We start from the raw sequence: 26,293 nt of genomic DNA, 5'->3' as shown, positions 1-26,293 counted from the left end.
TGAATTATAGGGGCCACCCCTACCTGTCCCGACTCCAGCTCTTCCATCTCTTTATTAACTTTGAAGTTCTCCCCTTGGTGTCCCCTTAGTTTACTTATATATTGCATTGCTAGTTTTGTTCGTCGTATTCCCAATGGAGTTTCCCCCATTTCTACAAGTAGAGCTGGAATTGGAGAGGTACGGAAGGCCCCACAGCAAACTCTCAGTGCCTTTGCCTGCCCTGCACGACCTCCACTTTCTTTTTCTTTTTTTCAAGATTTGTTTTATTTTTTGTACAGTTGCTCATTCGTTGACAATATTACATAAACATCTCTGCTTGAGCACACGCACATTGCGTAAAATAAAACAAGACAAACCAAACAAAATAAACAAATAAATCCCAACCCCATCCCTCCCCCCACCCATCTCCCTTGTATGGATCTCTACATACATACATACATACATACATACATATATACATATATACATACACACATACATACATACATACATACATACAAACATTTTCTAGCATTCATTAAAATTAGGTTTGGTCCAGGTAGAGATGCTAATTAGCTATGGTCACCTGTTCTTAGAGACGGTAGCATATCGATAAAGGGCCCCCAAATTTTCTGGAAGGTTGCAGGTTTCTTTCTTACATTATACAATATCTTCTCTGGAGTACAGTAAGACACGAGCTCGTTAATCCAGTGTCTCTGTGATGGAGATACTTGTGATTTCCAGTTGATCAGTATGCATTTTTTAACTGCAGTACTACCAAGTAGGATAAAGTATTTATTGTACTGGTTCACTTCAGCAGAGCTCATGTCCCCCAATATCCATAATTTTGGGTCCTGTCCAATTTGAGAGCCTACTATCTCTGAAGTTAATGTAATAACGTACTTCCAAAACTCTTCAATCACGGGGCAGCTCCAAAGCATGTGTAGGAGGTCCTACCTCCAATTTCTTGAGAGATGATTTGGCTGCTGTTCCATAACATAAACACCCATAGTCTATTCTTGATCTTATCATTGCTCTGTAAATCATTAATTGTGCGTCCTGACCTGCACCCCATGTACTTCCTGAGAGGGACCGCATTACATTGACTACCTTTTCACACTTTGTGACTATGCTGTCTATATGCTTTTTCCATGTTAACCTTTCATCAAGGTGCACTCCCAAACATTTGAATTCTTTTACCCTCTCAATTGTCTGCCCATACATAAACAAACCCTGACACTCAGTTTTCTTATTACCAAATACAACATACTTTGTTTTTTCCACTGATATCTTAAATCCCCACCTGCTTCCCCAATCAACTATTTGATTCAGTGCTTCCTGCATTCTCTGTTGTGTGTTTAATATTTCTGCCTCTTTTCCAGACTGCCCCATCATCTGCAAATACGGAGAGTCCAAAACCAGCCCCAATGTCGTGAAAGAAAATCAGCTGTCTTCTTCTGTTTTCTCGTTTTATGGCGGTTGGCAGAGCTTTTCGTGCATTACGGCCACCTTCTGAAATTTTGCAGTAATGATTACATGGAAACTAATGAATCCTGAATTTCCCATAAAATACAAGCGCTAAAACACAATAAAAAAAAGAGGTGTGTCCTATGTGTCATTACACACAACACAATTCAATTACTTTTCCAAAACTTTGTATGTAACTACTTCGATTACTTTTCCAGGTCTGGAAAATATGATTTTGAAATTCTACGACTTCCAGGTTTTCCATGACTGTGGGAACCCTTGTAAGGAGGTTTAAATAGATCATGTGAACGGGACAAATATCTTAACCTCTTCAATCCAAACAGAACATTCTGTGCAGCACCGATAAGAAGAGCAAGGCAGTAACACTTATCATTTATTCGTTTTGAATCTTATCTTACATACAAATGTTACATAAATTGTTACTTTTATGACCCCCCCCTCCCCTCCCCCATCCCCGAACTCAAATTCCAACAATGTATAATCAAAAATATACAACCGAATCGAATATTTCTCTCAGTTACAGCCTATATGTCTATGAAATCAAGTTGTCAGAGGAGAAAGCTCTACACCAACTGCAAAAAGAACCATTTCAAAACGAGCCAGGATGAACAGCAGGTGTGATGTTGAGTTTAACACCTCACAGCTGGGAAGGGAAGGGGGGCGGGGCTGGACAGAACAGGGCAGTGGGGCATCCTTTTAAGAAAAACAGAACGGTGGATATAACTTCAACAGACAGATATACAAAAGAATAACACTATGATCAACAGTGTTTACAGACTGTCTACAGTATGTACTGTATGAGAGTATTATGCACAGAGGTGCGTGGCATGCTTCCTCCCCCTATGCGGGATACGATGAGGTTATTCTAATGGCTGCCCACAGCAAACCCCAATACACCTCATCATGCCCATCAGAAATGTACACAGTATCAAAGCATCACATTGGCAGGCAGCTACTGAAAAGCATGAGCAACAGATGATCCGTTTTTTTCTTCTTTTTCTTTTTTAAACTCTCTAGATTTACAAAAAGAAATGGGAAAATGCGTCCGAGTATAAAACATTCAACAGAGATAAGAAAAGGCCCGGGAATATTGATTCCAGAACCCCCACAATTAGTACAACGGTGTGGGAGTCAGTGCCACTTTGGTGACAGGACTCAATAAGCTCAGCGGTCCAAAGTGCGCTGGCCAAGGCTTCACTGAGAGAACATACATTCAAGAGTGTGCAGCAATGTTGTAAACGGCGCAGGAAGGAACGCAGCCAAATGCAACCCAGAGATGTGACATGACTGACTTACTACCGTGCCAAGAAAAATATATAGTTTAGCACAGCAACACCTGAACATGTGCTAACACTGCAATCTCTTGAATATACCCCCAGATGACCACCTGCTTTGTGGTTCAGGTCTTGGGTTAGTGGGAGGGTTGAACGCTTACTCATTATTGTCGACGGGATTCCTACACATTTTTTTACTAAGAATGTGAATATTTACCAGCCTCCCATTTCAAATGTTACATTTTTCTGCTAAATAGCTGGTCGGAATGTCTCGATGCACTTTTCCACTGGGCACTGCTATCACGTTGGGTTTTGTAATAAGGACATTTTTCGTTGACTTCAAAAGGTAACGAGCTATACCAATGAGCAAGTTTCACATGAACTACTTTACCAATCAAAAACCCATTTATGAAACAAAAAAAACAATGTTTCCAGAACCTTTAGAAAATGTCAAAATTTCTATTAATTTTCCACCATCTGAGTTTTTCAGTCTGTGCTGGAGTGTGAGATCAGGTAGGTTACTGATAAGATCAGGTAGGTTACTGATAAGATCAGGTAGGTTACTGATAAGATCAGGTAGGTTACTGATAAGATCAGGTAGGTTACTGATAAGATCAGGTGGGTTACTGATAAGATCAGGTAGGTTACTGATAAAGACATTTGACAGCTGATGCCAGGGAGTTGCAGGCTGCACGGCCAGAATTTGAGCCACAAATCTTTTCGCTGTAACTGATTGACACAGATAAGAACGCCTTGAAGCAGAAACAAGCCCCTGAACACTGGACTCTGCAACATCAACTAAAATTCAAAGGCAATTAACCAAAAGGCAAGAGCTAAGAGCAAATATAAATGGAAAAAACTGCCGATTAAAAGAAAAGGGAAAAAGTATGGCCAAAAGCAAAGTGCTGGAAAGGGATTGGCTGAGAACTATGCTCATTAACCAATAGAAGAAGCTTCTCTCACTTCCCAAAATCTGAGGATTTCTATTGGAGTCTTCAAAAGTCTCAACAGATGCTGCACTTTGCTGGTCTGTCACTACCAACTATTTAGGGCTGTAGCAAACCACAAAAGCCATATATGTCACCCTCCATATGCATGCACCTGGTGTCTTATGGCATATACATGCCAGATTTTTCTGTCAGAGTGATGCCTCTTCACATCATTCTGTCAGAGACATACCTCTTCAAATCATTCTGTCATTCTATCAGACATGCCTCTTCAAATCATTCTGTCAGAGACACGCCTCTTCAAAAATCAGGAGAATATGGTGATGGTATACTTAAGGCCTCGTCTTTCCCCAAATCTGTTGAAGAGCCAATGGACATACCATAAGGTGTGATGATGAAAGACAACATCTCACATAACACCTTACAACCCGTATAGTAGTAGTGTCCTGGTTTTGTCCCAGCTTGGTAACAGCAGGACCTAAGAGGGTAGTAAGGCACTACGTGAGACACAGCTCTGCTCTCTCCGTGTCACATTCAGACACTTGACCTTATGGCACGCGGGGGCCAGAATCCGTGTGGCGACTAAATCAGAAAAGTGGAGTTGTTGTTTATGGACTTGTCACCTCCTGCCTCCTGGAGGTATAACGAGGGAAGAAGCCCAGAGGAGCCTAGAACTCAATGCTGGAGGACGACTCTTCCATGTCGGCTCAAATCAACGCACTTATCGAGACTACAGATCACGTCTTGGCCCTTTAAAGCTTTTGGATTCTCTGAATCCAACAGCACTGGGGGAAACTGTGCAACTGCTGTGCTTCTGTACACAATCTTAAAAACAGGTTCTCTCGGGGCTAGCCCAGATGCTAACGTAGTATAAAATCATCGTGGACGTTTGTCTCATGACGGTAGCAAACATGTTCATCAGCCTCGACGTCGACTGCTGACTGCTGCTTGCTCTCTCTCTCTCTCTCTCTCTCGGGTCTGTTTGGAGCGGGTTGTTGTTATCAGTGCACACTTCCTCATAGGCTGCGTCCCATAAGGATGACATCTTTGGGAAAGCCCTCCATCTTGGCGACCTCAAAGCAGCCCAGCTTACTGTAGAAGTCCAACATCCTCTTATCGCTTTGACGCACCTCGCAGAACGCGCCGTGCGACCCTGGAAGTGAAAGACAAAAAAAACTGACGGAAACAAACGCCAGTCAGCAAAAGAGGGTGGGCAGAGGGATTTTAACACTGGCATCAATTCCAGTTACTGACTCAGTGGCCATTTTCAAAAAGAAAAATATGTAATAAAACATATCTATCTAATTGATTCCGGTTGATCTCTCTCTTCGTCTTGCTCACACACGCTTCCTGTAGTTGTAGTAATAAGTAGTAGCAACAATGGTACATTGCCTTTACATATTGAAACAGGCAGATACAGAGGGACGGCGGAGGAGGATAGGATTTGTGAATATTGTGAGTTGAAGGAAGTGGAGAATGAATTTCATTTTATTTTGTATTGCCCATTGTATCATGACTTACGAGAGATACTATTTAAAAAAGTTCACTCCCCTGAGCTAAACTTGTTAGATTTTGAAGAAGGTGCCATACTTGAATTTCTCTTTGACAACATCTTTGCTTTTTCCGAATACATTTCTCATGCGTGGGATAGGAGGAAAAAGATGACATATGATAGATAATTCATATATTTTACTTACTACACATTGTAGTTAAATCGGTGTTTTGCTGTTCATGCCGCGTGTGCTGTGTGTGTGTTTGTATGGTTTTGTATTGTTTATGCACCGGAATCGATATGGTAATTACTTTATGTTGATGTGTCTGATAATCCCATGTGGGATGGGTCATGTAATTTGTCCTGACACGTAAATAAAACTTTCATTCATTCATTCATTCAACAATGGTAAAAAGCAGCAGCAGTAGTGCTCATTACCGTTGGCCTTGATGGAAGACAGCAGACAGCCCATCATGCTTTTAGCCACACTGGGGTCAGTGACCTGGGCGTGGATGTCGACCTTGATGAGAGAGGGGAAGTTGGAGAGGAACGACTCTGGAAGACAATCGTCCTCTTCGTGGAAACTCAGCATCATCTTCTACAAGGAGGACAGATAAGACAAGAGATCGTCATGTCCAACTGAATAATGGCGTGAATTCAAGAGTATGAAGACGATGAGGTAAGAGAGGTGCATTTGGAGTCTACCTCAGCGTCTGAGAGGTCCTTCTCACAGTCCGGTTTGAGGTATTTCTCTTGCATGAAGGGGATCCAGTTCAACTTGCACTTCTTGAGGAAGGGCCGGACGTCCACGGTACCGAGAGCGTAACCGCAGATCCCTTCCTCGTCTTCGAGCACAAAGCCGTAGTTTGGACTCAAAGTCAGGAAACCTCCTACTAACCTGTCGACACATAGTGAACATTTAGTCAGCCATATTGATTTGCACTGCAGAGAAAAGCTGCAGGCGAGGCTCTGGTGAGCAGCTACTGTGGACCAGTGTTGTAGTGCTCGAGTCCAGGACTCGGACTCGGGACTGATTTGACTCGACTTGTACTTGAGCAGTGAGCACTGATGACTCGGACTTGGGGTCGAGCATTCATGCATTTGAACTCGGGAGTTGGTGACTCGGATGTGTTGATAGAGCCTTTTTTTATATATACTGTAAATACCTCCGCCACAGAGTTGGTGGAGGTATGTACCCTACCGAGTGCCCTCTAGTTGTTTTTGCTATTGTTTTGTAATAGGCCCTAATAATTTGACTCAAACTCGACTGTCTCTTTTTTGGTGATCAGGACTTGAGCACTGGGGACTCAAGACTCGATTTGGCCTTGAGATATAGTGACGTGACAACAACACTGCTGTGAACATTTTAGGGCTGCAACTAACGATTATTTTGATAATCGATTAATCGGTAGGGTTAGTTGTCGATTAATCGATTAATCGGATTAAAAAATGCACTGATATTGTTTCCATCCGTTTATTGAAAAACAACTTTTTTTTTGTTAAACAAAAACTCACTGGGCTTTGCTACATCAAATAGCTTTGACAGGGCATGAACGAATACAAAATACATACAAATGTATGGTGTAAGTGCAAAAGATATCTTCATATCTTCTTAAATAAAGTGCTTTAACGCAGTGGTTCTCAACTGGTGTAGCCTCAGGACCCACTATTTTCCTTGTCATGAAGTCGCGACCCAAATTTCGGATTTTTTTTGAACCACTCAAATTAATTGCACAAAAAATAGCGCATTAATTTAATACACAATGCCTTCATGCACTGTTATAAACTTCAAATGAACAAAAAAGTGCAACAGAAGTGCAACTAGGGCTAAAAACCAATTGAAATAAGGCAGACTTGAATTACAGGCCTATATGTTTTTAAATTTAAACAAGTCAAACTGGTCATGCTCAGAAAGTCTTATTTGAACTGTACGAAATATGAAATAAAATGCAGACTTATCTTGAATTACATGCCTATATGTTTTTAAACAAGTTAATAATAATAATAATAATAATAATAATAATAAAACAAGTTAACCTGGTCATGCTAATCCAGTTTCAATAGTCTGAATTTAACTAATATGAAATAAAAAGGAATCACAGGCAGGCTATATAATAATATATAAACCTACCTGTTCTCCCAAGCCTACAACCTCCCCTACCCCTGACCACCTCCTCCAAACCATAGCTCCAAACCATCACCCTCCCCCCCCCATCCTCCCCCCTCTTCCTCCCTCCTGTTATCTTCCTCCCCTCTGCTTCTCCATACTACCTTGCCCTGAACCGCCACTGTCATCTGTATCTGTTCCCTGTAACTGTTGCCTGTTACTTGTATCTGTTGCCTGTTTTGTTCCCTGTTGCTTGTCTCTTGTTCTCTGTTAAGCGTCTTTGGGTCTGGAAAAGCGCTATATAAAATAAATTAATTATTATTATTATATGATTTTTAGTTAAACTGGTCATAACTTTTAATTAAACTGGGGCCATGCTAATCCAGTTTCAATCATCTGAATTGAACTAAAATTAAATATGAAATTAAAAGGCAGACTTCTCTTGAATTACAGGCAGAGCATATGCTTCAGCTTGTTAAACAAGTAGAACTGGTCAGGCTAATCCAGTTTCAATAATCTGAATTTAACTCAAATGAAATATGGAAAAAAAAAAAAAAAAATTGCCAAAAGGGCAACGAATCGATAATCAAATTCGTTGCCAACGAATTTAATAATCGATTTTAATCGATTTAATCGATTAGTTGTTGCAGCCCTAGAACATTTACTAGTCTAGAATATAACTGCATATCTTACCGGTCTCCTATGAGGTCAGGATCCTGCTCAGGGAAAGGAAGTTCTTCGATTCCTTCAGAGTACATCTCTTTGCAGATTTTATAGACAGATGTCTGCAAAAAGACAGACACAACGTATATATAATAATTGAACCCATTATGGCCTCCAACAGTGCATCTAACGTCAGATTAGCCAAGCCCAGAAAATGCTACATCAAGAAGCTAGCTAAAGCTCTCTTTATTCAGCACATACATCTGACGACATACTTTCAGCAATCATACATGTAAATCATGCAGTGCTTCTAAGCATTTCTGCTTTGTGATACTCAAAAACAAAGGAACCCCCCCCCCCACACACACACACACACAAACACCCGCATATCTCACCTGATCTCTGGGGAAGTATGGCCTTATGGAATAGATTTTGGAGGTTGGCGTTGAGGGTGGAGGTTGGTAGAAAAGATCATTTGCCCCATCTATTGGTAACAATCGCTGTGGGGAATCAAAACAGAGCGGTTCAGTTTCCAGGTGAGCAGGTGTTGTGCTGGCCTTGGCTGACTGCCTCACAGCCTATTTGCTGCAGTTGAGCTACTATCAGACCAAGGGGAAACTGGGGAAAACGGTCGCTCTGGACTGAGAAATATTGTAAAAAAAAAAAAAAAAAAAAAAATCATCATATACAGATGTAACATAAAATGACCCATGTCCCTTGTTGATCTGACAGTGGACCACAGCAGCAAACATCACACAACACCTTTCTGACTTTTGCTAAAAGAACAGAGGACAACAGGCAATCCACATTTCTTTGTCAAATCAAATGAATGAAAATGAGGGTAGCGCTTTGGTCTGAGTAAGGCTTTTCCTGGCTGAAGGAGATGCTCCTTTCCCTTTTGTTAAAGCATCACAATAGATTTCGCTGCGCAGGTGGCAGGACCCCCCTGTTGAGAAAAGTCATGATGCGTGCGCAGAGAAGACAGAGAGAACTCCAGGAACAAAGCCAAAGAGGTCAATGGAATAAGACTTATCAGAGATCATTCCCTCATAGCGGATCGATCGATCGATCGATCGATCGCCACTAATGAGTCTTGCTACTCTCCAAAGTTGGAGATATTAATTTTTAGTGCTGGTACAATTAGTGTGTTTGTTTGTTCATAGAGTTTTCCACTTGTGAACACGCTTGCGTTCTCGCTGGCGCGGTGCGATGCGCGTGCTTGCGCGTGCAAAGGGTTGGGGGGGGAGGGGGGTTTGTGTGTGTGTGCTGTGCTTTCCTGCAAAGAAATGAGATGTCATGCTAGCTTGCGCTGTTGTGTGTGCTACGGAAAAGCAGCATCTCCTTTTGGGCAGCCGCTGAAAGAAATCCAAATAGAAAAGTCCGTTAGAAAATGCGGCGCCAAAAACATTGGCTGTAACCTCTCTTTTTGTGTGGATGGATTTAAGCAACTAAAGCTTACGTGTGCAACTCAGGGGAAATCTAATCTAATTTAGGCTTAATGCATTTTTTTGTAATACTTTTTCGTATTGTAGCATTGCGGTGTGGCTAACAAGCTAGCAGAAAGTAGGCAGGAGACAGACATTCACTTTAGCTCAGCCGAGCGTATTTAATACCTGCCGCAGCGTACAGTCTAACCCCGGAGTTGGAGGTGTGCCGGGCGAACGTGACAGCTGGCCGGTAGCTGTCGTTAGCGTCAGACCCGCTTCTATCAGCTCACTTCCAGTTCAGCAGCTAACGTAGTGACATGCTCTACTGTCAGACCGGTCACAACATCCTGGAGTCCCACTCTAACTCTTCCCCGTATTTCCAACCCCGTTCCTATCCGGCCAATACCCATACGGACACACCTCCCTCCAAACAGAACCTCCGAACACAGTAACGTCCTTCCCACTCCTCCCCAATTCCCCAAGTCCATCTCCCCGCGTTACACAGCCCCCCCCTTTTAATACTCCTCGCCCCCGAGGAGATCCACCTCATAGTCCCCTAAACGCGGGGGAGGCCTCCTCCTTCTCCTGGGCTTGGCCCTCCTTGAAGTTCCCTCCCCCCCAGTGTCCACTTCCCCCGTCCCCGCTCCCAGACCCGTACTCGGACTGTCCACTTGCAACGGCTCCGGGGCCGCTTGCAGACCCCCCGGGGACTGTTGAGGCGCCAGTTGACCCCCCTCCCCCGGTGATTGTGGCGGCGTCCTGTTTGGCCTCCCATCAGCAGCCTGGCCCGTCCCTCGGTACGGTGCCAGACGATCGCGGTGCAGCACCACCACCCGCCCCCGCGGAGCCATCTTCGTCCTGTAGGTCACCTCCCCCATCCGTTCCAACACACAGCACGGCCCGACCCAGTGGCTTTGCAACTTGGGTGATTTCCCCTTCGTCCTCTTCGGCCCATATACCCACACTAAGTCCCCTGCCCGGAAATGCGTTCCCTTAGTGTGCAGGTCATATCCTCTCTTCTGCCGCACTCCAGCCATCTCTGCTTGCTTCCTAGCAAACTCGTGCGCCACTTCCAATCTCCCCTTCAGCTGAGACGCATACTCCACGCCTGCGGGCACCTGAGGCGCGTCCGGCGGCTGTCCATATGCCAACGCTGGCGGCGTTCTGAGTTCTCTCCCCAGCATCAGCAGGGCGGGGGTACATCCTGTAGTCTCCTGGGTTACCGAGCGACATGCCAGAAGGACCAGCGGCAGCTGTAAGTCCCAGTCTTTCTGATCTTTAGACACCACCAGGGCCAGCTGTACCCCCAGGGTGCGATTGAACCTTTCCACCAACCCGTCGCTCTGAGGGTGGAGTGGTGTCGTACGGGTCTTGTGTATGGACAACTGTCTGCACATCTCTGCAAACAGTTTCGCCTCAAAATTCCTCCCTTGATCCGAGTGTAGCTCAGTGGGGACCCCGAACCGGCTGAACATCCCTTCAATCAGCACTTCACATACTGTAGCTGCCTCCTGATCAGGAACAGCATAGGCTTCGGGCCATTTTGTGAAATAGTCCATTGCCACTACAACGAACCGGCTACCCCGCGGGGTGCGAGGGAAAGGCCCGAGCACATCCACGGCCACTCTGTCCATAGGGGCCCCCACCTGATACTGCTGTAATGGAGCTCTGCTTCGTCCCGTGGGACCTTTGCGGGCCACACAGGGGTCACATTTCTGGCAGTATGCCTGCACATCCCTCCTGCAAGTGCTCCAATAGAATGTCTCTCTGACCTTATTGAGCGTTTTGTTCTCCCCGAAGTGTCCCACCCCCGGACGGCCGTGACTGAACTGCAGCACTTCTTCCTGCCGGCCCTTAGGCACCACCACCTGCCATTTCTCCCGGCCCGAACTCGGCTCCTTCCACCGCCTGCAGAGCACACCATCCTTCAGCGCCAACCCCTCCCATTGTGACCACAGCCCCCGTAATGAAGGACCTGCGGCTGCAATGTCGGGCCACTCTGGTCTCCGATTCTCCGCCAACCACCCCAGCACCACCCTCAGTTCCGGATCAGCGTCCTGTTCCCCGGCCCAGTGTATCGGGTCGTCGAGCCGCAGAGCCATACAGAGTTCTGCTCTCCCCTCCCTTGCATCCGCACGATTGCAGTGAGAGCAGTCGGTCCCGCACGGCCGTCTCGAGAGCCCATCTGCGTTGGTATGGACGGTTCCTCTTCTGTGCTCAATAGAGAAGTTGTACTCCTGCAGCTTCTCTATCCACCTCGCCACTTGTCCCTCCGGCTCCTTGAAGGACATGAGCCACTTGAGCGATGCGTGGTCTGTCCGAACCGTGAAGTGGATCCCACACAAGTAGTACTTGAAATGCTTCACTGCGTCCACCACTGCCAGCAGCTCTCTCCGGGTCACACAGTAGTTCCTCTCTGCCTTATTGAATGCCCTGCTGTAATAAGCGATCACTCGTTCCCCCTCAGGGGTGACCTGGGCGAGCACCGCTCCCAGGGCATCTCTGCTCGCATCTGTATCCAACAGATACTCTCCATCAGGATCCGGAGTCGTCAGCACTGGGGATTGACACAGAGCGGCCTTGAGTGCGTCGAATGCCTGCTGTTGCTCGGGGCCCCAAGTGAAGCGTACATGATCCTTGGTCAGGAAATTTAGGGGCGCCGCCACCGTCGAGAACCCCGGAATAAATCGTCTGTAGTAGGCCGCCAGACCCACAAACGACTTAACCTCTGATACACTTGTTGGCATTGGCCAGTCCCGAACCGCAGAAGTCTTCTTCTCCACTGTACTCACTCCCTCCCCGCTCAGCTTGTGGCCGAGGAAGATGAGCTCTCTGCGCAGGAACTTGCATTTCCCCGGGTTCAATTTTAACCCCGCCTGCTGTATCTTGGAGAAGGCCAGGCGAAGCGCCCCCAGAGCGGTGTGGAAGTCCGGTCCGTGTATCAGGACATCATCAAGGTAGATCTCTCTGTTCTGTGCGGGCACCTCAGCCAAAACTCTGTCCATAAGTCTTTCAAAGGTCGCTGGCGCGTTGCACAGCCCGAAAGGCATCACTGTGAATTGCCATAATCCCGAGCCTGTGGTGAAAGCTGTCTTGGGCCGGGCAGCAGCTGACAGTGGCACCTGCCAGTATCCGCTCTTTAGGTCCAACGACGAGAACCAAGCGGAGCCCCTGATTCCATCCAGTGCATCGTCGACTCGGGGTGGGGGGTAGGAGTCTTTGACGGTCACGTCATTCACTGGCCGGAAATCCACACAGAAACGCAAATCATCCACATCTTTCTTTGGCACCATGACTACCGGTGAGACCCATGCGCTGTTTGAGGGCTCAATCACTCCAGCCGCCCGCATTTCCTCCAAACACTTTTGTGCTGCTGCTTGTCTTTTCAGCGGGATACGTCGCGGCCGCTGTCTGATGGGGTGAGCCTTGTCCGTGTCTATGTCGTGCTCAATCAATTGCGTCCGGCCCAAGTCTGTGGGGGAGGTGGAGAAAACGGACCGATACTCCCAGAGCACATCGTGCAACTGCCGCTGCTCCATCTCCGAGAGTCCCTCTCTGTTCTGTTCCCACATTGTCTTTACGGCTTCCTCCCGGGGGTCGGGAGTGGGGGAAACCACCGCTCCGCACACGGCCACTGTCTCAGCCGCAGGAACTCCAATCGGTCGGTGCCTCCGCTGGGGTAGGGCCTCCCATGAGGGCTCTGCAGGGGTCTCCTCTTCTGGAGGGGACATATTGAGCCCCCCCTCATGTGTTTGGTCCCTCATCAGAGCATCGTGCTTCCCCACCGGCTGCAACGGCCTTTCCTTTATATCCGCTACGTGCTCTGTCTGTGCTTCCCCCGGACACGCCCCCATTGAGGCTGACTCTCTTAAATCCCCGTCATCCCCCGTTTCTGCGTCCCGGGCCCCCCCCCACAACATAGGCAGTGGTGTGCCGCCTTTAAATGTCACTGTCCCCCGTGGCCAATCTACCACCCCCCCATTAACCTTCATGAAATCAAACCCCAGAATGCACTGTTCACGGATATCGGCCACCCACATGCGACATGGAAAACTCTGTTCCCCTACCTGCACCACCACTGCATGCTGACCCAGTGTGAGAGCCCTGTCCCCCGTCGCTGTGAGGAAGGGGCGGACATTAGGATTCACTTGCAGCTCCTCCCCTAAAAGATCTGTGCGAATGAATGTTCCCGAAGACCCGGAGTCCACTAAGGCCATAACATGCCTCCCGTTGATTGAAGCCTTCACCCTTGCTACTTCAGGCCCTTGAGGGGCCCCTGTGCACTCTTCAGCCAGACAGTTGTTAAGGCCCGGCGACGGCAGAGAATGTGTCAGGTCCGGGGCGGAGTAACCTCTTCCTACTCCGCCCCCCTCTCGTTTCCCAGCGGGTGCTCCCGCTGGAGTCTGGAGTCCATGGCTAAGGGGCAGCTGTATTGGATGTGCCCCTTCTCACCACATCTATAACAGACACGGTCCTGTGCCTCTGTCCAGCCACGCTGCGATTCTCCGTCCGTTCTGGGGTTTTGAGGGAACTGTGCCTGTGCAGAGGGTCTAGCTGGGGGAAACAGTGATTCTCCGTCCGTCCTGAGGGCTTGAGGGAACCGTGCCTGTGCAGGGGGTCTAGCAGGGAAAAACTGTGATTCTCCGTCCGTCCTGAGGCTTTTAGGGAACCGTGCCTGTGCAGGGGGTCTAGGTGGGGGCAACTGCTGGGGTCTCCTAACCCGTCCTTCAGTGAGTACCTGCTCCACTTCCTGTGCGCGCTCCAATGCGCTATCCCACGAGAGAGGGTTGCTGAGGCGAACCTGCTCCCGCAGTCTGTCAGGGGTCAGTCCACTGATAAAAGCCTCTTTGGCTAGGATGAAACGGTGTTCCTCGCTGAACTCTGGGAATGCCTTACGGGCCAGGTGGCGTAGATCAGCTGCATACACGCCCAGCCTCTCTCCATCCCCGCGTCTCCTCTCGTTGAACTGTTGGCGGGCAGCAGATTTGGATGTAGGCTCCCCAAACTGTCGCTCTATTGCCTTCGCTATTGCCTGGGGGTTGGCCAACTCCGTCTCAGAGAGATCCAACAGGACCCGTCTCCCCTCCCCCTCCAGGGCTGCAGCCAACTGAACCGCGCTCTCAGCCTCGCTCCACCGGTTAGCCCTGGCTATGAGCCGGAATTGTGTCCAGTATGTCTCCCACCCCGGACCACCATCATAACGACCCACTCTCACTGTGTCCCCCCCCCGATAGGGCGCTGCGGCGGTGGCCGGAATTATCCCGGCCAGAGCCCCCGCCAGCGCACTGGTGAATGCACTAGTCAACATCGTAGTGTTGTCTGTCTGCCCGTTGTGGGAACAGGCAGGCTGGTTAGGCGGAGGAACGGTGTAGCTCATATTGACAGTCTCAGGGCCCCCAGCTCGGCTAACAACCGGGCTATAAAACACAGGCTGCACGGGTGTGCTGTGAATATTAAAGCCGCCAGGCCTCCCCCCCGCACCATATCTCACCCCCCCCGAATGTCCAAACATACCCCCCTCATGTCCATTCTCTGCATCCCCGTTATCATTCGCTCGAGAAGCTCCTCTCCGCTCCCCTACCTCCACACTCCACCCCTCTGCACGTAGCTCCTCCGTCCATTCCTCCTCTTCACCCCGCTCCAGGCCAGCCGGCCGTGATGCATCCAGCAGCTTCACTCTGGGTTCTGGTTGAACAGATGACGGTACTCCATATCCCGCCATGCTTTCTTCTCTCCTCTTCTATCTCCTCTTCTTCTCTTTGCTTATATTTATTATCTTCGTTTTTATTTTTATTTTATTTTATTATTTTTTCTTTCCTTCTTCCTCTTTCACCCTCTCTCAGCCACTGGTTGCGTGGCCAGGGAAGAGAAAAAAAAATCACGCCTCGTTCTTTCTCCTCCAATTTACTGATACTTTCTTTTTCTTCCTCTCTTTTCTTTCTTTCTTCTTAAATGTTCGTTATTCTTTAACACTCCCTCCTCCTTATCTGCTTTCTGTTAGCCACAGGCGACGTGTGTAAAAAAATCCACACTTCTGGCACCAATGTAGCATTGCGGTGTGGCTAACAAGCTAGCAGAAAGTAGGCAGGAGACAGACATTCACTTTAGCTCAGCCGAGCGTATTTAATACCTGCCGCAGCGTACAGTCTAACCCCGGAGTTGGAGGTGTGCCGGGCGAACGTGACAGCTGGCCGGTAGCTGTCGTTAGCGTCAGACCCGCTTCTATCAGCTCACTTCCAGTTCAGCAGCTAACGTAGTGACATGCTCTACTGTCAGACCGGTCACAACATCCTGGAGTCCCACTCTAACTCTTCCCCGTATTTCCAACCCCGTTCCTATCCGGCCAATACCCATACGGACACACCTCCCTCCAAACAGAACCTCCGAACACAGTAACGTCCTTCCCACTCCTCCCCAATTCCCCAAGTCCATCTCCCCGCGTTACAGTATGTTTAAAATAATCACTTAAAAACAAATGACTTTTTACCCTGTGCTTTAGTTTACTAATATGTCAATGAAAAAGTGTCAGGACAAAAAAGCTTCATAATTATGTTATGATGGTCTTGCAAGAATCTAGCTCATTCATGCAGAGGGACAATGACCAAAGAGAGGGCGCCATTTTAACACCATATAAGGACATAATGGGTGTGCCTTGATGTTTCAGTAAGTGCAAGTTGCTTCAGTTGAAGAGCATCAATATTGAGCAGGATGGTGGATATCGGAAGCCAAAAGCACACAACTCAAAGTCTAAAGCTGTAAGCTTCAGCTGCCATCACCCCACTTATCTCACCCACTCGTGTGAAGTCACATTGTCATGGTGTCTGCCTCGTCACATGACCAGGGAGCATGCGTCATCCAACCAGGAAGACAGAATGAGAGGTTAGTATGATGATCACCCCTTGTATCAGGAGGCCTCTCTCGTCTTCTCATGCAAAGCCACGACCAGGACAGCCCAGAGATGGGTTGTTACGCTGCAGGGGACCCAGCCTGGGTAGGAGGATATCTAAAACACTTGGGTTCATTGTGACTACGTATAGTAGTGCTGCTGCTAGCAAAGTTACAGCAGCTGCTTGTCACAAATTCTCTACAGCTACAAAGGTGGAATGGCTGTGTAACAGTGGTGACGGGGACGCCCTGTCATGTGACCAGACAAATGCAGCGCGCGCGGGTATGACACCTAGCACTGTTGCTTTCAAGTATCAACCTCACCCTAATGCCTTAAGACACTTCCTCTGATGAGAGCTGGCACAGCACAGCACACAAGATGCACCCACAGGGGGGAGGAACTCAGAACTGGCTTCCCTCAGCATTCCCAAGTGAAATAAGGGACTAACAATTAATTGCTTCTCAGTGGATACTTCCAAATGAATGATCTACCAAGCCTGCTTAGTCTTCTCGATGCAGTCACCGTTAGGCAGCAGACTTACAACTCTTGGTCTTGCTTGGTCCAACCAAACATCTGTGCTAGGCTTAGCACACTGACCATAACTATTCACCTTATGTAGCCACGCCCATTGTGTGACCGGTTGTGTGGTCGTGTGATGACTTCCGGCAAAGAAAGAGAAAAAGAAAAATGACGGCTGCTCCAATATCATCTAACTCTGAATTAACTAATAATTTAGCCAATTGTATGTAATATACAAAATAAAAGCAAACGGCAATGTCTAAGAAAGCAAAGCCATGTAACTGGCTCGTTAATTCTCGCATTCCAGGGAATTACGTTAACGTCTGCGGGTCTTATTGACGTTAGTGGCTCGAGCTGCGCTCGGAGGAGAGAAAACTATCTGAAGCTTTCTTTGTTGGAGTCCAGGTATGTTTTACAAGAAAGTGCTCGTCATTGTCGACGATAACGTTATCTGACCTGGTTAACAGTGGATACTCCGCTTGCTTGCTGTGGACCGAGCTCAAGGTAGTAGGCTACGTTCTTTGTTTTACCCCCTGCACTGTCCGCTACAAACACAACTCTCTTCTTCTGACGTTCTTTTGGAAGTGTTAACACGACCCGGAAGAATTTGGCCCGCCCCCCGCGCCTGAACATAAGGTGAATAGAGTTAAAGCTATCTGTGAGAAGAATGACGATCATGTGTCACGGTCAAATGTCAAAAGCCAGGTGTGAGTTCTCCTGAGTAGGTGCATCGGGGCTGGTCTGAGCCATCTCTACTGTATGAGCCTACTGATAGAAACAAATGACAAGTTAGAGAGAAGCTGTCAGAGAGAAACATTTGGGAGTTAAGACTTATCACTCAAAGCTAAATCGCTGCGCAGAATGTGACTTCATCCGGAGGGGAGCCGTGTTCTTTAGATATTTTGAATATCATAAATATCCATAATAATAACAAGAAATAGCGATATGGTGATGTTGTGTGTGACTGTCTCTGAGACTGACTATGGTCAGTATTCCCAGATCCAATCACACTATTGCTATACTTCTAATGTGTAGGGGGTAAATAAGGGCCCTGTGTTCTCATGTGTAGGGGGGGGTAAGGGCCCTGTGTTCCTGCTCATACATACCAAGCCACTGGACAAAAGACTTGACCAGAGAAATGATGCTCTTGATGCCCCAGATGTACGTGTACAGGTCGTACAGGATGCTCCGGTTGGGCGAGTTGGTCAGACTTGTGAACATGTGGATGACGGAGCAGCAGATCTCCTCAAACTGCTCGGCCCTAGATTGCCACTCTGCCACCTGCGGCACAAAACAGTGATTGGAAATGAGGGGAAAAGTTGTGGAAAAAAACAGTTGGAATACGAGTACATGTAAATAACGGGCGACAGAGGGACAACGGTCTAATCCGGTGATTCCCAAAGTGTGGCCCGTGGAGGTACTGCCTGGAAAGCCATCCTGGATCCTATGAAACTAGAAGACATCCATTGGCACCGACCATGTCCTGCTAGCTTGTCGGGAAGAGGGATAAATAACGCTGCAAATGTAGGCTAAATCTTGGTGAGGGAAAAACTATTTCAAAGGGGTCCCTTGACCTCTCACCTCCAAGATATCCGAATGAAAATGGGTTCCAATGAGTCTCCTGTTTACAGATAAGGTAGCATTTTTCACAGCATTCATAGCTTGTGGACTGATTTTTTTTTCCCCTGTACAGTTTTCTCAACAAATGTGTTCTGATGAGTAAGCGAGGAGAAAATGTTGGCAATCTGGCTTTTGGGTATTTTGTCAAATGTTTTATGTGGATGGATTATTAATTTCAAGTTCACATGTCATGCTCGTTTTTTTAGATTTTTTTTTTTTGCCTTTTTGCCTTTATTAGATAGGACAGTGGGCAGACATAAAAGGTAGGGAGAGAGAGAGGGGATGACATGCGGCAAAGGACCTCGGGTCGGATTCGAACGCGCGTCGGTCGCGCGAAAGACCGAACCTCCGTGGTACACGTGCTACCAGGTGAGCCTCAAAAGCACGTTCACATGCTCTGTTAACAGAATAAAAAAATATCGGGATATAGTTCATCTGAAGTCTCGTGTGTTGATCAGAGTTGTGATTAAAAGGGTTGGGTGGGCCCCGGAAGATTTTCACATTTCAAAGTGGGCCGTGGCATTCTTACGTGGCTGGGCTTAATGGCTGGGCTAATCTATTTACCCAATACACAGTTACTACAACATGAAGCTCGTTATGTTTCATCTCCCGCCACAAGCACACCACCCAATGGGCAGTATATTGTAGTGCCTAGCACCATCCCCAGGCCTGAATAAGTTCCTTGTCAATAATGGAACAGTTCTAGCAATTCGCTTGGGAAGTTCTTGGTTATCTGGGACCCGTTTCTGGCCTATTTGGTCGAGGTTAATAGCGATACGTGACTCGCCTAACTGACCTCTCATGGACCCTTTACGTGGGATCCCACGGATCTTGCAGGCACATAGGCACCTTACGCGGCTGGTAGTGCCAAGCTGTAGTATTGGAATGTGAATTATATGTTTGTTTTTCTTTCTTTCTGTGTCTGAGCCTTTTGTTCTTCACGTTTTGAAAATTGCAAAATAAAATATTAAAAAAATATATATGTAAGGGATAATGTATATTGAGGCGGTGATTACGGGGGAAATAATGACCGACAGGTGATGATTGAGCCCGACGCGCAGCGGAGGGCTTAATATTCACCTGAAGGTCATTATTTCTGACAAAAATAATTATTCAAATAGATTTTTTAATAGCGTTTTCAACGACAAAGCGGTTTCATTCGTAATTGGCACACAAGACACCACAGCTGCAACTGGTTGGCCTAATTAGTAGTGTTTGCTGACAAAAAGCTCTTATCAACTGATTAATCCAGGTGTGGCAGAGCAGCGGTCGTTTGTTGAGAAATAATGACCGGTGAATCTTGTTGATTGTCTGATTGACCAATCAGAATCGAGTATTCAAGAGAGCCGTGTTCTAAAATAATGTAACAGTTCTCTCAGGGAGGGATGAGGCTCAAACCCACCTTCTCTGGCTCCTCGCCCTCACAGTTGACACTGACGATGCTGCTGTTGGCCCTCAGCCAGTTGAACTCCTTCAACATGTGCACGGCCTTGGGTCCGTGCTCGTAGGGCAGGTAGAAGAGCTCCGCCAGCAGACCCAGGTCCTCCAGCGTGAGGGGCTCTGCTGTGAACAGGGGCTTCTCATCGGGCCCAGGAACAAACAGATCCTGAGGAAACTAAAAAAACAAGCCATCGTGGGACTTTCTAGCAGAAAGGCGTTTTTGTATTCAACTGCAGTGGATGCACACATGGGTGGGGAATCACCAGGTGTCCAACAACACGATATTATCACGATACTGAGTACTGCAATATTGTGATATATTGTGATTTATTATCTTTTGTCGACTGCAAATTATGTCACGAAAGGAAAACCTTGTGTCAACATCTCTTTTATCTAAGATAAAGTTTCCAGTCTGTTCATCTCACTTCAATCATTGTTATTGCAACAAAATTGCCATGCAGACAGACTGACCAACACGTCATAAATGTTGCATGCACCTGATAATTTAAATGATAAAATATTGCAATACTTGGCATTCGTGCGATACAATATATTGCAGCACAAAATATCACGATACTATGCTGTATCGATGGGTTGGACCTGGGGCCCAAGTGCAGCATTGGGCAGGAGAAAGGAAGCATTGGCGTTCTGTGCTATCATGCACGAAGAGGATGAAGTCACTAAGTATGCTGTTTGAGGCTGTTTGAGCAGCTCATCTGTTTGCATGGGAGCGATATCACTTCCACAGTCTTCCTGGATGCACTCCTCAGGAGACTTGAACTCTGCCAGGCTCTCCTTGTCTGTATCCATGGGCTTGAGGTCCTCAGCCATCTTGTCGGCCAGGATGACAACGTGTTTGCCCTCTGCGTCAGCCTCGGCTTCTGTCTCGTCCAGCTTCTCCACCACCATCTCCATGGGTTCCTCATCGGAATCTTTCTTCTCCACCTCCACAACAGACGGGAACAATGTCAAAAATAATTCTCATAACCTTTTCCACAGATGCACACAGAAAAGATTTTGTCGAGACCCACAGCGCATGTGGGGTGGGGAGGGGATCCAGAAATTGGGGGGAGAAAGTCTCTTTTATTTATTTCCTATTATTAATTACATACTACCCAATAAAGAACAGACATTATTTGTAGCCATATGTTTTCTCAAGTGTAATATCACACAGGGACAGAGTGAACAATGTCACACCTGTCTGAGTAAGCAGAAGTTGCCTCTTGGTGAGCACAGTGCAGTGACTCTCTATGGGGTGTAGGGCTGCAACTAACGATTATTTTCATAATCGATTAATCTGACGATTATTTTCCCGATTAATCGATTAGTTGTTTGGTCTATAAAATGTCAGAAAATGGTAGCAAATGACGATCAGTGTTTCCCAAAGTCCAAGATGACATCCTCAAATGTCTTGTTTTGTCCACAACTCAAAGATAATATCAGTTTACTGTCATACAGGAGTAAAGAAATCAGAAAATATTCACATTTAACTCATTCTCTGCCAAGGACGTACCCGGACGTACTTTTAACAATGGCGTTCTGTGCCAAGGACGTACTCGGACGTACTTTCATATTTTGGTTGTTTACATTACATCAGACACTTTCCCAGCCTGTGACATTGTTTCAAGTCAAACTGATAAAAGGAACCCGCTAGTTTAGTATTTATAGTATAGTCACCCATTTAGCAGTAATCTATTTAGCAGTAGCTAGATGAAGAGAGGCGGTCGCCGGCGTGGCCGCAGCCGCAGCACTGCTGGGCGTCCTCAAGGCCCACACTTGGATTCCCCTGGGCCCAGTTCCAGCACGCACCGCGGTCCACGCCAGCGGACAATCGAAGAGACCATGGGGCTTCGTCGTCCCGTGCCCCTGCCCAGGGTCCAGATGGAGCCTGTGGTCGAAACAGAGTCCGACCCAGAGTTCTCGGATGGCGACGATGGTGAGGAAGACGCCGGTGTTTATTTTGTTGTTGCTCCACGACGGAGCGTCAGGGCGACGAAGGCTCCCCTTCACAGCGTTCTGATCCGTCTGACACAGATGAATCGGAGGAGGAGGGAATGGGTGCCACTTCGAGAGAGCGATGACGATGGTAAGAAATAGCCTATTTTTTGTATCGCGTTTGAGATGAAATGATCACACACAGCCGTCTGTGTCACATAAACATTTCAAAGTTTACAGCACTAACGTAGCTATTGTGTGATCTTCTGTGCTAAGTAACGTTAGTTATGAGAGGTAACGTGACAGCAGGTAACGTTACAGCACTCGTTATTCCTGTGTGTGTGTGTGTGTGTGTGTGTGTGAGAGAGAGAGAGAGAGAGAGTGTGTGAGTGTGACCACATAAGGGTTCATTGGTTCCATTTGTTTATGCTTTTATCAAGCTAAGCTAAAAATCCACATGGCAACTGTAAAAGTAAATTATTTATTTGATTTTGTGCACATATTTATCATACTTTGATATTTTGTGTTTTCAGACTCTGAGTCGATGGAGGCGCAGTCCAGTCCTAGTCCCAGTCCTGTGTGTAGTCCTACACCACCTATTTCGGAAAGACCATGTCTCGAAATAGGTTCCAACTTATTCTGAGGTTCTTCCATTTTACTGACAATACTGTAGCAAGGAGGCTGCGGCCAAGCCTCATTTGTCAAGAAACCCCAGGGGCCAGACTCTCTCTCTCTCTCTCTCTCTCTAGGCTCTTTCACACCGGCCTTGAAAGCCGAAAAATGCACGGAAAATAGGATTCGCGCCTCCGATGTGAAAGTCGTGAATGCGCTTTGGTGGACAATTGTTTTACGCCTTTTGTCCCGCGACGGGAGGTAGTAACAGTGCCGGGTTACCTGGCAACCCGCCTCCACTTGAAAGGTCGTCGCAGCGAGCCGGAAAAGGTGGGAATGGTCAGCTCATTCATAAAAAAATTACAGGGGAAATCACCTCATGTGATCAAGAAAAGTGCAGGAGTGAAAGTAAAAAAAGTAGCCTATACAATCATGACTGCAGGGACGCCAGGAGGAATGCTCCGTGCGGTTAGGCTTTATGCTCAAACGATGTTGACATTAGTAGGTAGGCTACAATTAACGGATATAATAATAAGCTTCAGAGGGCTATAGCTGTCTGTGGCGAGTTGGTCTGACTCAGACCAGGTTATTCCCTCTCGAAATCAGCTCTGTGCATTCCCTTACAAAAACTACTAACGTTATTAGTCATGTGCATTTATAGCCCATACTATTCCCCCGACGAACGTTATGCAGACTGCAGCTGTTTGATATGCGGGCGGTCGTGTATCGTTTCAATTTTAGTAGGACACCATATCGATCTGCCCGCCCACCTTGCGAGTGCGGCGGCGGAGCCCGTTTTGGCGAGTCCGCCCACCATGCGAGTGCACCTATCCTCTCCCAGCTCAGCGGACTAGGAGAAGGGAGGGAAGTATTGTTGTTGAATTAATTCGTTCATCATACAGTAGCCTAGGCTACACTAACCTATGAAAATATTTATTTGGGCTAGGAGGAGCTGGAAATCCCTCCGCTCGCCTTTCAATCCGGGAGCAGGGGATTTCACCTGAAAGTACACCACAGCACGGGAAAGTGGCCGTGCTGCTTGGCGCTGTGTGAAAGCAATTTCTGTGGCGAGGGTGCGAGCTTTGCGGGACTCCTAAACGGCAATTTTTGCGCGATCTGTGTGTGAAAGAGCCTTCTCTCTGTAGCCGCTCACTGGGCGGGATGGACCGACACAGCTCCCTCAAATACATTCTCTTATTTTTTATTTTTTTATTTGGGAAAACAAATACTGTATATGTCTGATGTGTCACTGAGGCAAAAAATAAAAGGCTCAAAAGAGAATTCTGCTTGAAACGGTGTCCTTCACTAAAAACCTCTTTTTCTCCTATTTCTCTTCCGAGGAGGGCATTTTTAGTGAAAACAAGCTAACTTCCACTGCTTGTAACTAAACAAGGAAACATGGTAGAGTTTCAGTTTTTTACAAGGGGTAAGAAGAGAGTCTCTGCTTTATTGTGAGATATGTTGTGTAATTTTATTCCTAGCACAGAATATTCTGTGGGTCCTGGAAGATCAGGAAATATGCTCAAAATCCTGGCACTGGGAGCACACAGACCGAAATGACCCTGGCAGAGAATGAGTTAAGAACCTGGAATCAGAGAATTTAGACCTTTTCTCTTAACACATTCACTGCCAGCCATTTTTTTTTTACTGTAGGTAGCTTCTGCCAAAGGTTTTTTTTGAGGATTCTGGCTCATCTTACAAGAGCCGAGGATTATTTTCTGCTTGGACTTTGTGAACACAAAATATCTAAAAAGTACTAATAGAATGTGTGCTTTCTCTGTCTAAAAGAGTTAGTTTGTAGAGTTAGTAGTTATGTAGATATTAGCCGTTGAGTACAGCATGGTTTCAGCGTCTGAGACAGAAAGCTGAGATAATCGCAGTTTTGTGAAATTCAATCAAACAGTCACTTTAACCATTTATTTTTGGCATCAGTAACACATAAGACATCTAAACAATATAGTTCTGAACAGTAATTTCCTCCATATCAGCACCCGCACCCCCTCTCCTTCAAACTCCTCCCTCCGTGGGCGTGTCTCTGGTGGCTTTCAGCAGCGTTTGTCACAAGCGAGTTTCTGCTGCCTGTCTGAGCAGTGAGCAGCCTCCCTCCCTGGCGAGTCTGGATGGGGCTTGCTCGTTTCTTGGGTTTTCGGTTGAGAGCTTTGATGAAGCTTTGTGCGATTCTAGGCTTTATGCTGCGTGTTTCAAAGTGTGTTTTGCACCGAGTCTATTTTTGGAACCCCCCACCGTTGTGCGCCACCGTTGTGCACCAGCGTGAAAGCGTTTTCGCCTACAGTATGAGAATGAGGCTCGTTCGTTTCTGGGTTTTCGGTTGAGCTCAGCTGGAATGAAGCTGCGTGCGATTGTGGGCTTTCTGCCGGTGTTTCAAAGTGTGTTGCACCCATAATCTATTATGCAAATTTGCAATCCCCCACCGCCAGCTCTCAGCGTGAAAGCGAAAGCGTTTCCGCCAATCCATTTTACAGTATGAGAATGGTTTCCTCGCGCGTTCCCCTGCAGTTTTGGCTCTGCTTTTTCTAGTCTGGAGAGCACTGTCGCCCCTTAGTGGGTCGGTGGAATGGGTTGTACACGTTCGGTGGCTCCCATATTTTTATAGGAGACGTGGGGGGCGTTGATCCACGTCCCACCGTCAATTTTTTTTTTTTTTTTTTTTTGACGACTTGACTCGTCAATGGCAGTCAACCGTTGGATTTTTTTGACGAGTCAACTCGCCATTGGCAGTGAACGTGTTAAAATTGTACTCAAAACGATTATCAAAATAGTTGTCGATTAATTTTCTGTCGATCGACTAATCAATGAATGGTGGCAGCTCTAATGGGGTGTGTAAAGCTCACCTCCTCCTCCTCCTCCTGCTGCTGCTGTTAGGATGACGTCATCATTCCTACCTTGACGTCGTCATTCCTACTATGATGTCATCGATCACTGATGATGTCATGATTCATAAGCTTCTTTCATGCCTTTCGCTGGTGATGTCATAACACAGGTGATGTCATATTCACAGTCGTCATTCCTACTATGATGTCATCGATCACTGATGATGTCATGATTCATAAGCTTCTTTCATGCCTTTCGCTGGTGATGTCATAACACAGGTGATGTCATATTCACATCTATAAGGGCCTGTTCCGGCAGGCTCTCGCGAGTGATTCATAAATTCACATCAAGGATCATACCAATCTCTGCAACGTCTGCAACCTGCAACTTCTGCAACCAGCAACTTCTGCAATCTCTGCGACCGTTCCCAAAACCTCGAACAGTGCAGCTCCAGCTATCAAGCTATCAAGTTCCACAACTCCCCTACTCTTGGAGAGTGTCTTGCCCCTCAACTACCCGCGAATAGATCCACATGTCTGACACCGATCCTGACAGTATGAATCACTCCAAAGTGGATTTAGCGGGCAAATTTAGCCGTTTAGCGATCAAGGAGGACCCACTAGGCGACCAGTCGAAGCAGCGCCGGAGTGAATGGCTGTTGCCCCCCTCGTTTGCTTTCCCCCCCGGCGTTTCCGCCTCGACCTCTTGGGGGGTTCCTCGTCAGACGCCAGTTCCCCCGCCGCCCGCTCCAGGTGGCCTACCAGGCGACTCAACGAAGGGTCTTGTCATCGAGGAGATCTTACAAGCCGTGGTTACCATGATGTCAGACCTGCTTGACACCCAGAAAGTTCAGGCTTCCAAGGCCGAGGATCGGTACGCCCTCCTGGTAAAACGGCTAGATCGTCTCGACGGACTAAACCCCCCTGAGGGTGTCATTCTGCAGACTTCCGCTCCTCCTGCCCCAGCTTCCGAGGGCACTGTCGTCCCGGAGGTTTCCAGACCTGCTACCCCCCCCCTCGCTACTGCGGCCGTTGCTTCTAGCTCTGCCTCTCGGCCGCCTCCAGCTGCTAAG

The 26,293-nt window shown here is 47.2% G+C and overlaps 1 protein-coding gene across 1 annotated transcript in view; it reads right to left on the bottom strand.

The window, feature by feature from the left end:
• Positions 1–4,704: 4,704 nt before the first annotated feature.
• Positions 4,705–26,293, bottom strand: part of LOC310800852 (protein O-GlcNAcase-like) — a gene marked incomplete at both ends in the record, with an annotated part of 38,502 nt that continues 16,913 nt past the window's right edge. The window contains 8 exons of the mRNA XM_083664749.1: positions 4,705–4,841; positions 5,619–5,778; positions 5,886–6,078; positions 7,981–8,072; positions 8,346–8,520; positions 17,885–18,063; positions 19,805–20,008; positions 20,542–20,787. Of these exons, the coding sequence (XP_083520875.1) occupies positions 4,705–4,841; positions 5,619–5,778; positions 5,886–6,078; positions 7,981–8,072; positions 8,346–8,520; positions 17,885–18,063; positions 19,805–20,008; positions 20,542–20,787 (1,386 nt within the window). The remainder of the gene's footprint in view (positions 4,842–5,618; positions 5,779–5,885; positions 6,079–7,980; positions 8,073–8,345; positions 8,521–17,884; positions 18,064–19,804; positions 20,009–20,541; positions 20,788–26,293) is intronic.

Source organism: Poromitra crassiceps (assembly GCF_964638095.1).
Source record: "Poromitra crassiceps genome assembly, contig: HAP1_SCAFFOLD_123, whole genome shotgun sequence".
Classification (NCBI taxonomy): Eukaryota; Metazoa; Chordata; class Actinopteri; order Beryciformes; family Melamphaidae; genus Poromitra; species Poromitra crassiceps.
Note: the sequence above shows the minus strand (reverse complement) of the source record. Positions and strands in the feature narration are given on the sequence as shown.